Below are 13,427 nucleotides of genomic sequence, written 5' to 3'. Positions count from 1 at the left end.
CAGATCTAATCAAAAGAGAAACATAGGGAAACTACACTATGTGTCAGCCACATTCATCAACGTTGTTTGGGGCTATTTAAAATAATTGGACAGTGTGAGGTTGGACTATTTCTGAGTTGGTGAACTAGGAAAAATATGGAAAGACTTGGACTTACAAAGGAAGAGGTTATTCACCCTCAGAGAAACAGAGGACAAATTAATACAGTCTTATATTTTTATGTGTACAGGTCTATATATATATGTATGCACATATATATGTATGAGTGTGTATGTGTGTGTGTGTGTGTGTGTGTGTACGGATCCAAACTTAATTGTAGGTTTCTGGGGCGGTGGAGGTGGGGGTGCGGAGTAAGGGGGATAAAAAGAACAGTAAAGAGTGCACGGCAGAGAACAAAAGAAAACTCACAAGGAAGCAAAGAAAAGATGGACAGCTCTCAACACAATGTTTAGTATTTGCTACATAGGCTTTCTTAAAATGTGAATTTATGGCTGTATATTCTGAATCCTCTCTTACGTTCTGCTGTGCACATGGCAGTGCTTTTTTTTCTTTTCTTATTTTGTATTTAAGTTTCAATATTTAAGTTTGTAATGTTTTGTCTTTTTTTCCTACTGTATATTCAAGTTTAAAATAAATTAAAAAAAAAACAAAGTGTGGTCAACATACTCTTAAAAAGTAAGAGAAAGGAGGGGAGGTCAGTCTCTATTCTGGCTCTCCTTGTGGTGATAATCACTTGGTACGGTGAGCTGAATTTGGGCCATGATGATGGTAAGTACAGTTCTGCTGGAGAGAAATACAAGGTAGGGGGTGGGGTGGGGTGTTGCCGGGTCATAGCTAGGGACTGTTCTTAGCCCATCTCTTGTGGCACTTGAATCTAAGATTTGTCCCACTCACTGTACCACCCCTGAGGGTCTGTGAGGAAATCTAAATTGTCTCTGCCTATTTTTCTGCACTCCTAGCAGCTAGAATAGCTGAAGTCAGTAGGAAGTGGAAACAGTTCAAGAGGTCCAAAAAAGACAGGGCCTATCTCCCTCCCTGCAGGCTGGATTTTGACGTCTTTGCCCTTGCTGCCAACAGTCACAAAAGCCTTCCCTCTTTCTCCGTCACTCTGCCCTGTAACGTCATTCCCTTCCTTCCAGCAGCCATGGTAAGTGCCACTGGACTCAGGGTCCCCGGACCCAGAATCACTCCCTGGAAGCAGAAAGACAATGTCACTGTCACTTCAAGCGAGGCATACGTGGAGGCCTTGGGCAAAAGCAAAATGTGTTGAGATTCAGGCCAACGGAAGCAGGTTTTTTATTTGCTGCTTTAATTTCATAACAAAGCATAAAACAAGAAGCACCTGTGAGTTGCCCCCTCATCCCCACCCCAAAGCTCCAAAGCTGGGGGACAAGGCAGGTAACCAAGGGCTAGAGAAGGGCAGGGTCTGTTACCCCAGGAAACTGGAACAAAGTCCACTCAAATGCAAACCTCAGTGAGGAAGCACCCACTGCCCCTTTGCCGGGCTGCCCCAGCACCTCGGAGTTGCTCCTGGGAGGCAGGTGTAGGGACCATGCTGGGGCATCCTCTCATGCCACTCCAAAGCCCACCAGAATCAGCTCCTTAGTCATCTTCATCCTCAATCAGAAACCTCCTCTTCTTGTGGATCCTGCGGGGCTCAGGGGAGCCTGGCTCAGAATCTATGAGATCTGAAGGGAGGGTAAATGGTCAGGGTCTTAGGAGAGGGGTGACAGAGAGGAAGAATAGGAGGAAGGTTGTTATACACAGGCACACAGACACACACATACAGGGTGATGGAGAGAATAGGAGGGAGGTATTACACATACACACACACACACACACACAATGGAGAAGGAAGACAGGAGGAAGGTATTATACAAAGGTACAGACACACATACAACGTAACAGAGAGAAAGGACAGGAAGAAAGCATCACACACAGTCAGACAGACAGATGCACACCCCACCTTTGTTTTTGCTTTCACTCTCTTCCTGCTCCCCATCACTGTCTAGTAGTTGTAGCTTCTGGGGCCCAGAACTTGATGGCTCCTTACCAGCTTCTCCCTCTGCAATGGCCCAATGAGGCACATCAGTAAGGGCCCGAGGGCCTGCCCACCACTTCAGTGTCCCTCGCCAGTCCCTAATCCCAGACCTGTTACCTGCTGCCTCTAGATCAATCTTCCGTTTTTTGGCTGCCACGGGGGACCCTGGCACCTTCTCCTTCCTGGATGCCTGCTCTGGATGGTCTGCAGACTGTGGCTCAGGCCCTGCCTGACCCAAAGAAGCTGCTGCCCTCCGCAGCAATGCAGGGCTCAGCTTCGCTGGAACTCGCCAGAAAGTTTCCTAAGTGGTCAGGTAAGTCAGGGCCGATGGTCTAAATGGGGAAGAGGGTAAGAAAAGCACCAGCCCCCAGTCTGGTCCCTCACCAAGCCAAGGCGCTCACCTGTTCTGACGCTGGCGGCCGAATCCCCAGCTTTCTCAACAGCTTCTGGAAGTCCTGGTTCTCCATTGCATCCTCATTCTCCTCTGTCAGAGGCACCAAGGGCACTGCCTGGGAGCAGCCTAGGAACAGAAGGGACAGACCTACATGAGGGAGAAAGGCTGTCCCCTCCATGCCTCGACTCAAGTCCCCAGTAGGCTTCCATGCCCTATTTCTCAAATATTCCCTGACCTTTCCTACTCACCATCTTCTTCCCGGTCATCAGCTATTCGAATCAGGTAGTTCTGGAGCCAGAGGATGGGGGCAGAGAAGTCTGAGGAAGTAAAGGGAAAATGATATGCCTAGTGGCCCTCCACCCCAGTCTCTCTAGCCTCGAGCCCTTGCCCCCCAGTCTTATCACCTTCCTCCTGCAGGATTTGCCTAAGGCTTTGGGGTATGTGGACCGAGGTGCCTTGGTCTGCTTCTGCCCCTGGGCCCTCTTCATCCTCCTCACTATTTTCCTCCAGCAGTTGATCCTCCTCCTCTTCTTCCTCCAGATCCTCCTGGTCAGGGTCCTTCAGAGGATCCTTTCTATTCAGCTGGAAGGAAGTAGGCATAAGCTGGGTTAGAACATGGAGAAAAATACTGAGTGGGACCTTCTGATTCCTGCCCTCTTCACTAGAAGACATGAGAATAGCCAAGAAGCAATGAGATGAAAAGTGCTCAGTATGGAAGCAGTACCAAGATGCTGCTTACAAGATTGGGAGTCACAGCCTTCCTCCGGCGCTTCTTGTACAGCTCCCGTCGATCTGCGACCAGCCCCAGGGACAGAAGTTTCTCTACTATCCGGGCCCGTGAGCGCTTAGCTGTGATGTTCTTCATGATGTGACCCAGGATATCTGCAGAAAGGGACAGATAGGGAGGAGGTCCAGATGCAGGAGATGGAGAACGAGGGACCAGAGAATTGCAGGAGGAGGCTGACCCTACCTCACTACTCCCCCAAATGCTACTGAAAAATCCTTCTATAATCAATGTCTATCACATTTCTCACACTGACCGTTCCAGACCTTTTCTTCTCTCCTCAAAAGACCACCTGCACTTCCACCACACACACTCAGACCAGGTGACTTACCCCTCTACTTCACAGAGAAGGCTGAAGCCATCTAAGGTGACTCCCCCCCAGCCCCTAATGCCCCTACTCCATTCTTAGCCTTTTCCCAGTATCATCACCTACTCTTCCTCTGGTATGTGCACTCCCTGATGAGGCTAATTCCTCTTCTCTACCTGTGGCCCTCAGCCCATCCCCTCTAGCTTCTTCCAGCACCCCAAAAGCCTTCTATACCAGATGCTTCTTTGTTCCTCACCACATGCCTTCTCCTCAACCCCCTGCAACCTGGTTTCTCCTTCCACTACTCTATTGCTTTCTCAAACATCACGAATGACTTCCACATCACCAAATCCAAATGGCCTTTTTTTCATCCTTAATCCTTCCTGACCTTTCTTCGGCATCTGACACTGATGACTACCCTTTCTCCTTCCAGATCTCCTCTCCTTCCTTAGTGTAAGAGACATAAATTCTCTGGTTTTTCTTTCATATTCTCTTCTCTACTCAGCTTCTGATCCCTTAAGCTGGCTGTTCCTCAAGGTTTTTCCCTTGGCCCTGTTTTCTTCTCTCTCTGCATTCTTTTCCTCGGCAATTTCATTAATTTCCATGGCTTCGACTACCCCCATATGTAGATTACTCACAAAACTATGTATTCAACTCTGACCTCTTCTCCAGTCTACAGATGACCAATTCCAACTGACTCCAAGCATCCCTCTACCTCAATGTTCCAATGGATCACAAATTCTATTAATCCCCAAATGAGCTTTCTGTCACAAGTCTTTCCTCTAAATCCCCCTTTCTGACTTCACACTTCCTACCAGTAGTATTTACCCAATCTCCCACATCTGAAAATTTGGTGTTTTCTTTAGCTCTTTCCTTTTCCTCATTTCTCATATCCAACGATTAGCAAATTCTACAACTGCCGTGTCCCCCCAGTCTTCTCCTCCTGACTACATCTCTCTTTTCTTGTTGCCAAGAACTCATCACAAGCCTCCATTACTACCCTTCTGGATGACTGAAATAGCCTCTGTTAGATAATTCTAGTCTCTAGTCTCCTCCATCTTCCATCCATCCTTCATCCTGCTACTAGATTTCCTAATGTGTATATTTGGCGGAGGGGGGGGGGAGGGGAATTTTAAAAGCACCTACTATGTGCCAGGCACTGTGTTAAGCACTTTTTACAAATAATACCTGATTTGATCCTCAGAACAAGCCTGCAAGGTAGGTGCAGTTCTTATCCCCATTTCACAACTGAGGAAACTGAGGAAAGCAGAGACTGACTGACTCGTCCAGGCTCACACAGCCAGTAGGTGCCAGAGGCTCAATTTGAACTCAAGTGTTCCCGACTCTAGGCCCAGTGCTTCATCCACTATCCGGTCATATCACTCCTCTATTCCAAAAGTTCATAGTTCCTTACTGCCTAAACAAAGTTCGAACTCCTTGACCTGGTTTTCAAGGCCCTCCACAATCTAGTACTACCTGCTTTATGGATTAACCTCACACTATTCACCACATGCCAAAGTGGACCGCTCTCTATTTCCCAAACGTGACTTGCATTGTTCCATGGTTCTGTTCATCTTGTTCTACACACCCTGTCTGTATTCACTCATCAGATTCTTGCCCATCCTTTAAAGCTCAAATCAAATGCTACCTCTTCCATGAGCCCTTTCCGATCCCCTGTAAGTAACAGGCAACTTGGCCTTGTGGAAAGATCACGGAACTTGGCATCAGGAAGAGTAAGATGCAGATTCCCTATTAGACACTTACTGTTTCTCAACCTCAACTTCGCCATCTGAAAAATAGGGATAATGGCAGCATCTGCCTCACCAGGGTGGTCGCGGAGATCAAATGAAACAATGCACTGAAAGCATCTTGCCAACCTTACAATGCTACATCGATGTTAGCAATTAGGACCATGATTAGTAACAATTTTCCCCTCACACTTCATAAAGAATGTTGTTTTGAATCTATTTGATGTATTTAACATGCATTATTCTGTATTATGGTTACATGTGTAGGATATTCTCTTACTAGACCGTAGGCCCTTTGAGGCCAGGGCTGGGCTTTAACTAAGCTTTAGTTCTCCCCCAACAGTTAGAAAAGTAGCCTGAATGTAGTAAGCATTGAATACATTTTGCTGAAATTAATTATCTTACCTTTTAATTTGTATCCCCAGAACTTGCCTATCACCAGTGCTTAAGAAATGCTGGGTTTTTCAATTTGTTTATTCAAATGATAGATGGGAAGATTTCATGCTTTATTCATAGAATCCAAAGCTGGAAACAATCTTTATGTCTAATAATTAAGGAATAACTGAATAAACTATGTGTCAACATAGTTTAACAGAATTCATATGTTTATAGCTAAAAGAGACCTTAGAGATCATTTAGTTCAAGCCCCTCTTTTTATAGATGAGAAGAATGACTTGCCCAAGGTCTTACAGGAAGGAAGGAACAGAGTAGAGATTCTCACTCCAAAGCCAGAGTGCTTTCCACTGTGTCATGAATGCTACTATGCCATTAAAAGTGGTAAAAATGATAAATATAAATAGAAAAATACTTATTACAGAAATAGAAGAAAGTAGAATTAGAAAGAGAACATACACATTGACTGAGAGTATAATGAAACTTTCAAGGTACAAAGATGGAAGGAGATCAAGAGGACACAACGTAGATAACTAGTGTTGTCTTGAAAATGGAATTCATTCAGATTTTATCATTTTATTGCTTATACATTTGTATTGGTTGAGATAATTACCTTATAATACTATTTTTTAGGGAGCAACGAGCTCAGCGTGGAGGATGTGGTAGAAGGAATCAGATTATGTGGCCCACCCCTTCCAGAAACCCTTCTCCAGCCATCACCTCACCATCGGAATCCTGGAACTCTTCAAAGAGTCGCTGCAATTCTAACTCCTGATCTTCTGTCCACAAAACCAAGTTTGTCCCCTTCCTGTTTGGAGTAAAATCAAGGTTGGTGGAGGAAAGGAGCACTAGAGAAGGGAAAGTGAATCCCTAATTCCCCAAGGATGCCTGCCTTTGTCTTTTGAAATCCTTGACACTGTCAGCCAGTCCAAGTCGAACCAACTGGTGGATGACTTGTTTTCGAGAATGAGTTGTAGTGTTCAGGCGTGCCAAGATGGCATCTATCACATCCTCACCTGGGAAGAAAGGAGGAATAAGTGGGCAAAGGGAGGTCTACAGCTCATTGGCCTCCATTCCAAGCCCTTCTGGGCTTAAAGCCTTATTGGGATCATATATGTCACAGGACTGTAGACTTAAAACTGGAAAAGAATGTGTAGGTCATTTAGTTCAGCTCCTTTCTTGGCCAACTGAAACCTAGTGAGGTCAAGTGAGTTGCCCAAAGTTAGAGGTACTAAGTGGCAGGGCTAGGATTTCACAATTGGGTCTTTTGACTCCATAGTGAGCATTCTTTCTACTATGCTAAGCTGCCTCATGACTTTCAATGATATTCTTGGACCACTTCTCAGTCCTGTTTGCTGGATCATCATTAATATCTCATTCCCACTGAGTATAACCTAAGGCTCTGCCCTGGGCCCGCTTCCCCACTCTATCACTTTTGATGAATTGATTAGCTCCCATGGGCTTAATTGTCATCTCCATGCAGATGACTTCCAGAACTATATTTCCAGCCCCCGCCTCTCCTAAGCTTCGAGTCTTGCATCCCCAATTGCCTCCTGGACACTTCGAAATGGGTATCCCACAAGCATTTTAAATTCAGTATGTCCAAAAGAGAACTCACTATTCCCCTCCCCCCTCCACCAGCTTCCCAGGTGTATAACGGTGGACTCAACCTGGACTTGTCACTCCCCCTGCCATCCCACATATCCAATCAGTTTCCAAGCTCTGTGATGTACATCTACAAATCTCTCATAGTTTTCCCCTTCTCTTTACTCATGCAGTAACCACTTTTGTCTAGGCCATCCTCCACAGAGTTGCTAGAGGGATCTTCCCAAAGCACCTCACTCTGACCATGTCACTCTCTTGCTCAATAAACTCCAGTGGTTCTCTTTTACCTCTGGGGTCACATACACAACTGCTGTTTAGTATTAACAGCTCTTCCCAAGCCTAACTCCAAGCTACCTTTCCAGACTTATTATACATTACTGCCCTTTGTGTATTCAATGGTCTATCCAAACCAGCCTTCCTGCTAAATTTTACAGGTATCTTTGTGCCCTTGTACAGTCCTGGAATTCATTCTGTTCTCACCATCACCTCTTAGAATGGCTACTTTTCTCCCAAGCTCAGCTCAAGCATCTTCTATGTAAGGCCTTTCCTGATCTCTCCACCCCAGCTATCACGTCCTCTTCAAAATTACTCTGTATTGATTTTGTACACACACACACACACACACACACACACACACACACACACACACACACACAGAGTCTCCCCCTATTGTTTCATTTTTGTCTTTGCATGCCCAGTGACTGGCATTTGGTACACACACAAAAGATGACAGTTGGTTGATTACACCCAGGCTCTCACATTACCTTCTATGTCTTTATGGGACAGATACAGCTCCTGTAGCTGTTTCTCTTCCTCTGGGTTCCACTTGGCAGGTTTTTGGTTAGAAGACCTACAAGAGGTTGGGTGGGGAAGGAATGAAACTGCTGGCCTCAGTGGGAGGAGCAAAAGGCATGGAGGTCCCCTACCAGACTCAGAAAGGAGATCTTTAAGTACAAAAGAAAATGAGCCAAATAAGACTTGAGGGGAGTGGGCATGGGTATGCATGCCTTTCCTCCCTTCCCTAGATGCAGTTAAGGATATAAGCAGCATTTTTCTATGCCATGCCCACATCCGGAGCTGGAGGTATTTCAGGTTGAGGGCAAATGGATCAAGAGAACACTGGGGAGCAGAGGGCAACGAAAACCATGAAAAGAAAACAGTCCACCAAGACGGTTCTGGGGCCAAGGGGGTACAGGCTTTGCCTCTCATTTTCATAGTGACAGTCACATTCAATGTTAATTCTTGAGGTTTCTCCCAATTATCTGGAGGTTGAGTGGCAATACTGTCTCCCTAGGAGCCCAGCTCCCCCTCTAGAACAGCCTTTTCAAGCTTCCCTGGACTATCTGTCCTCCCTCAACAGTCTCCCCTGCCTACACTTACTGGGCATCCAGAGAACCATAGCCCTCAGTCATCTCCCGCACAACAGCTGTGTTCTTCCAGAAGAGAAGTTCCACAAAGGCTTTGTGGTTGACTTCAGTCAATGCGAAGAACTTGGCCAGCACATATCTGGCAAAAGTGACCAGTTCCTGGGGGAAGAGGGGAATTAGAGCAGGAAAGGATCAGGTACTTGTTGTAAGGACCCCCCCTCCCCCAGACCCCACCTCACTACATCCCTGGCCCTCTCCTAATAGCCTTCCCAACAATTAGCTCTCTGTACCCTCGGTTCAATTCTGGAAACTGTTTCCCTTACCTTCTTAGATCTCACCCCCACCCAGCCCATGTCCCTTCATTCCTCTTGTTCCTCCAGTTCTCCACATCCTTTCATTCTCCTTTTTCTCCACTGACATCTCCATCCCTCTGTCTTTCACCTAGTCTAGGGATCCCTCCATTTCCACCCCCTTCAGTTTCCCCTCACTTTATAGGCTCCAGAAGCAGGGTCATTAAATAGCCGATTAAAGAGATAGAAGAGGGAGATCTGGAAGAGCAAGGCTTCCATTTTGAGATCATGGGCCAGTCGGTGTAGCATCTTAACCACACAGTGATTGGTATGGGGGCTGTTCTTCTGGTAGTTCTGCAGTAAAAGTACATAGGCTTTGACAACAGCTGAGCATGCAAATCTAGAGTTAAATGTAAAGAAGGAGAAAGAGGATTTCAGAAGTCAGATACTCTCCTTTCCTCTCCCTGTCCCCAGAGACAACTTCCCCCATCTCCCATTTCTCTCTCACCGTCTCAGATAGTCTAGGAAGTTAAACTCCTTCTCCAAAACCTGGACAGCTTGCAACTCCTCTTCTTCCTCTTCTTCCTCTTCTCCTTCTTCTTCCTCTCCACCTTGTTCTTCAGGTTCCTGCTGCCCTATAAACAGTGAGGGGAAACAGCAGGGGGTGATTTAAGAAGTCACCAGCTCTTAACACTTTTCCATCCATTCACTCCCTCTGTACCTAGATAAGAGGACATGAAGAAGCCAGATACTCACGAGGAAGTGGGGCACAGAAGATCTGTCTCAGCAGCTCAATTTCTTCCTCCAAGGAAAAATCTGGGGAGCCAAATATATCCCCTTCTGGCCATACTTCTCTGGAAAACAAGAGGAAAGGCATAGATCCTGTTTAGGCCAGATATGGCGTCTGCAAGGATTTAGCAGTAACAGAATTACTCTTTTTGCTGGCCATGAACGTAGTAAGGCTTAGATACCTTAAAGAATTAAAATAAAAATGCTAGGGGCCCCTGTACTCAGGACCCAGTTTCAGAGAATCTGACTTGGTTTCTGGCCTGCAGCAGACCCAAAAAGACTAATAAAGCTACCACCATGATAGCTGTGAGGGTGTCTCTCCACGGAGGCCTCACAAAAGATGAAGCATCTGCACTGCAGGCCCAGGATGATGAAGAGGTAGAGCTCTAACCTGGCTGACCGAAGGAGGGTTAGGGCCTCAGGGGCCTGTCCAGCCAGCAGACTGTCCTGGATCCGCACCATAGCTTCTGTCCGCTGTTCTTCCACTGGCACCTCCGAAGCAGCATCAAAGGGAACCACAGAGTCCAGAGTGAGTTCAGAATTCTAGGGAAGGACAGGCTTGTGAAGGCAAGAAGGAGAATGTTTTCTAACCCTACCCTCTTCATAGTCTCTGTAGACACCCACCTGGGCACAGAGCTTCAGCTGCTCAGCAAGGGCTGGCCACACGCCCTCTGGATCCTCTGGGGGCTGGGGAACATTACCAGCAGAGGCTGGGGACTGAGTGTGCACCTTCTTCTTCTTCCTTCTCCTTCTTTTGTTCTGTTGAGGAGCATAAAGTTGGTGTCAGAAGTGGGGGTATTAGTTCTACCACAGTTGGCAGGACACCCAGGGTGGCCAATCCTCTCCTCTCACGGCAATGGGTAAAATTCCCTCCTGATCATTAGTCCCCCATCCCTCTGTGGAGTGAGGAGCTTCCATTGTCCATGCACCAGAACAGCCCTTCTCATTGGTGGATCGGTTGTATTGCATACAAATGGCACATAATATGTACTAATTGCCTAGAGGAAGCATGATGCAGAGGATAGCTTGCTGGACTGGAGTCAGGAAGACAAGGTTCCAAATGTCATCTCTGACACCTGTTAGCTATGTGATCCTGGGCAAGTCACATAACCTGAGACCCAGCTTCCTCATGAGGATAATATTAGTACCTACCTTAACTGGGTTGATATGATGAGCAAATCAAATACTTATGCAAAGTGCTTTGCAAACCTAAAGTGCTAGATACATTTTGTTTATTTATTATAATATCAAGAGATAATGTGGCACAGTGGATTGATGACCAGGCTTGGAGTCAGGAAGACCTGGGTTCAAGTCTCACCTCTGCCACATACTCATGCTGTTTGTGTGACCCTGGGCAAGTCATGTTCCTCTCTGGACAGCTCTACAACTAAGCTGTGGGGAAGGTGCCAATCTGCACAAGTGAAGTGAACTCCCTTAATGGGAGTTCCATATATCAACACAACCACAGGGTCATTCCAAAAAGAAGTCTCTGCTCTCTAGGTGAGTAACTGACAACCAGCCTGGAGCCCTATTGGGAAAGCCACCTTGTATGGAGGCTCCTTTGGCTCTTCAGTCACGATAACCCTTTTAATGAGGTCTTTCTGTGCCTCCTCACTCTTCCTTCAAACATCTCTATTCCTGTTATTGGCATCATTAGTCTCTGTCACATGTGCTTCAAACCATGGGGTCCTCCTTGTTACTTCTTTTTTGCAACCCTACTTACCCATCCAACCAATTTTGAAATCCAATGGATTTAACATCCCAACCTAGCTATCCATTTCCTCTTTTCCATTTGAGGGGGAAGAACTGCATCATGACTCGAGGGTCAAGCTCAGTCAGGAAGGCCTAGATGTGAATCCTGCTTCTGATACTTACTAGTTGGGTGACACTGGCAAGACACTCAAACCTGCCAAATCTCAGGGTCTTAATCTATAAAATGGATATAAGACCACCTCTGTCCTACCTAAGTCAATGAATGAGATGATAGGCATACAGCACATTTCAAACCTTAAAATGCTACATAAATGGTTATATTATTGTTATTACTGGAATTCCACTCCTACTGCCAACATCTTAATCCAGGTACTCAATACTTCTCACCCTAAAACACTGTAATGTCTCCCAGGCTCCCCCTCCAGTCTCTTTCTGTCTCAATCTACCTTATTCACTACTGCCAGCATCATCTTCCTAACAAATTGACTGTATCACTCACATATTCAAGACTCTTTGGTAGCTTTCTCATTACTTAGTGAAGCAAATCCAAACTCCTTAACCTTGGCTTTCAAAATCCCCCATAATCTCACTTCAACACCCCCCTTGATAGAGCATACTCTTCAGCTAAATTGGTCTGTGCACATGGAGGCCTTTTCTGACTCCACACCCTTTTCCCATTTGTACCTGATGAAACCCTGACAGCCCCTCAAGACCAAGGTGACTCAAGTTCTGTCTTCTCCATGAAGCTTTTCTTTGATCCCCCAGATGGAAAATTAGTTCTCTCTCTTCAGAGCTCTGTAGGGAATCCCATACCTTCCTTCTATGATGACCATGCTTCATTTTATATTATATTCATAGAGGCAGTATGGCATGGTAGAAAGTGTGGGGATATTAGAAAGACTTCAATTCAAATCCTGTCTCTGACCCTTAGTAGTTGTAGATGGCACAGTGGATACCGTGCTGAGCCTCCTCTTCCTGAGTTCAAATCTGGTCTCAGAAACTTAACTAGCTGTGTGACCCTGGTCAAATCAGAGCTACTGCACCATGCGACCAAATCCGTATTTGCCCCAAGCATGCGTTATGTAGTTCATTATGATAAACATACACACAGACTTTCTGTAGATTAAATACATATGTGTCTCATGTATATATGTTGTTCATTTAAAAAAATGTCTTTGGAGACACTGTTGTGATTAATAACATACACATTCATTTGGACGCATTACTGAATACGTAGCAGCTTTCTGTCAATCCAGGACACTCATTATAACTACTATGATGGGAAAATTCACAAAAATTTTTTACATTAAAAAGGTTTTTCAGGCTCAACAAAGTTGGGAACAACACACTTCCTCCACTAGACCATAATGCCTCCCAAGGGACCAATCACAGAAATATTGGAATCTAACTCCAAACTTTCAGTAGTATGTTTAGACTGGGTAGGCCAGAATTATGCTGGCAGAGCAGGAGGGCATGGCAGGTTGGGTGTGATTAGAAATGCTAACAAGTCCATGCCACATTCACTCAGAGAGAAAAGGTTCAGAGCTTTGGATTAGTTGTAGAGAAGGTAAGAAGAAAGAGCTCCCTATGTAAGATATAGATTCAGAGAAATCTGAGAAGACTTGTATGAACTAACAGAGTAAAAAGAAAGTAGAACCAAGAGAACTAACTATATAATAACCACAACATTTTAAAGGAGAACAACTCTGAAAGATAAGAATTTTGATTAATTAATCACAACTCCAGAAGACTGATGAAGCACCTTTAGCTGCAGAGGTGATGGCTTGTGGTGTAGGTGCAGAACGAGACATATATTTCCATTACAACACAAATTTGTTTTGCTTGACTATACTTTTGTTACAAGGAAAGGTGGAGGAGAAAAAGGTGAGGGGTAGAGGACAGTGAGAGTTGTGCAAAAAAAAGAACAGAGGGAAAAAAGAACACCAATGAAACACTGAAAAAGTACAGAGGAGACCAAAGTCAGGTTCCCAAACAAGC

General features: G+C 45.4%; 1 protein-coding gene across 2 annotated transcripts in view; it reads right to left on the bottom strand.

Moving 5' to 3' along the window:
* Positions 1–1,276: 1,276 nt before the first annotated feature.
* The window catches only part of TIMELESS (timeless circadian regulator), a 29,548-nt gene continuing 17,397 nt past the window's right edge, over positions 1,277–13,427 (bottom strand). For both annotated transcript variants that reach the window (XM_036760024.1, XM_036760025.1), the window contains exons 14-29: positions 10,341–10,475; positions 10,108–10,259; positions 9,684–9,781; positions 9,436–9,562; positions 9,126–9,327; positions 8,651–8,796; positions 8,035–8,120; positions 6,558–6,681; positions 6,391–6,473; positions 3,173–3,315; positions 2,838–3,015; positions 2,682–2,750; positions 2,441–2,559; positions 2,157–2,340; positions 1,965–2,063; positions 1,277–1,686 (exon numbers count right to left, since the gene is read on the bottom strand). In XM_036760024.1, coding sequence (XP_036615919.1) covers positions 1,601–1,686; positions 1,965–2,063; positions 2,157–2,340; positions 2,441–2,559; positions 2,682–2,750; positions 2,838–3,015; positions 3,173–3,315; positions 6,391–6,473; positions 6,558–6,681; positions 8,035–8,120; positions 8,651–8,796; positions 9,126–9,327; positions 9,436–9,562; positions 9,684–9,781; positions 10,108–10,259; positions 10,341–10,475 — 2,031 coding nt within the window. In that variant the 3' untranslated portion in view covers positions 1,277–1,600. The remainder of the gene's footprint in view (positions 1,687–1,964; positions 2,064–2,156; positions 2,341–2,440; positions 2,560–2,681; positions 2,751–2,837; positions 3,016–3,172; positions 3,316–6,390; positions 6,474–6,557; positions 6,682–8,034; positions 8,121–8,650; positions 8,797–9,125; positions 9,328–9,435; positions 9,563–9,683; positions 9,782–10,107; positions 10,260–10,340; positions 10,476–13,427) is intronic.

This window comes from Trichosurus vulpecula, chromosome 5 (assembly GCF_011100635.1).
Source record: "Trichosurus vulpecula isolate mTriVul1 chromosome 5, mTriVul1.pri, whole genome shotgun sequence".
Taxonomy (NCBI): Eukaryota; Metazoa; Chordata; class Mammalia; order Diprotodontia; family Phalangeridae; genus Trichosurus; species Trichosurus vulpecula.
The sequence above is the reverse complement of the archived record's forward strand: the minus strand, read 5'-3'. Positions and strand labels throughout refer to the sequence as shown.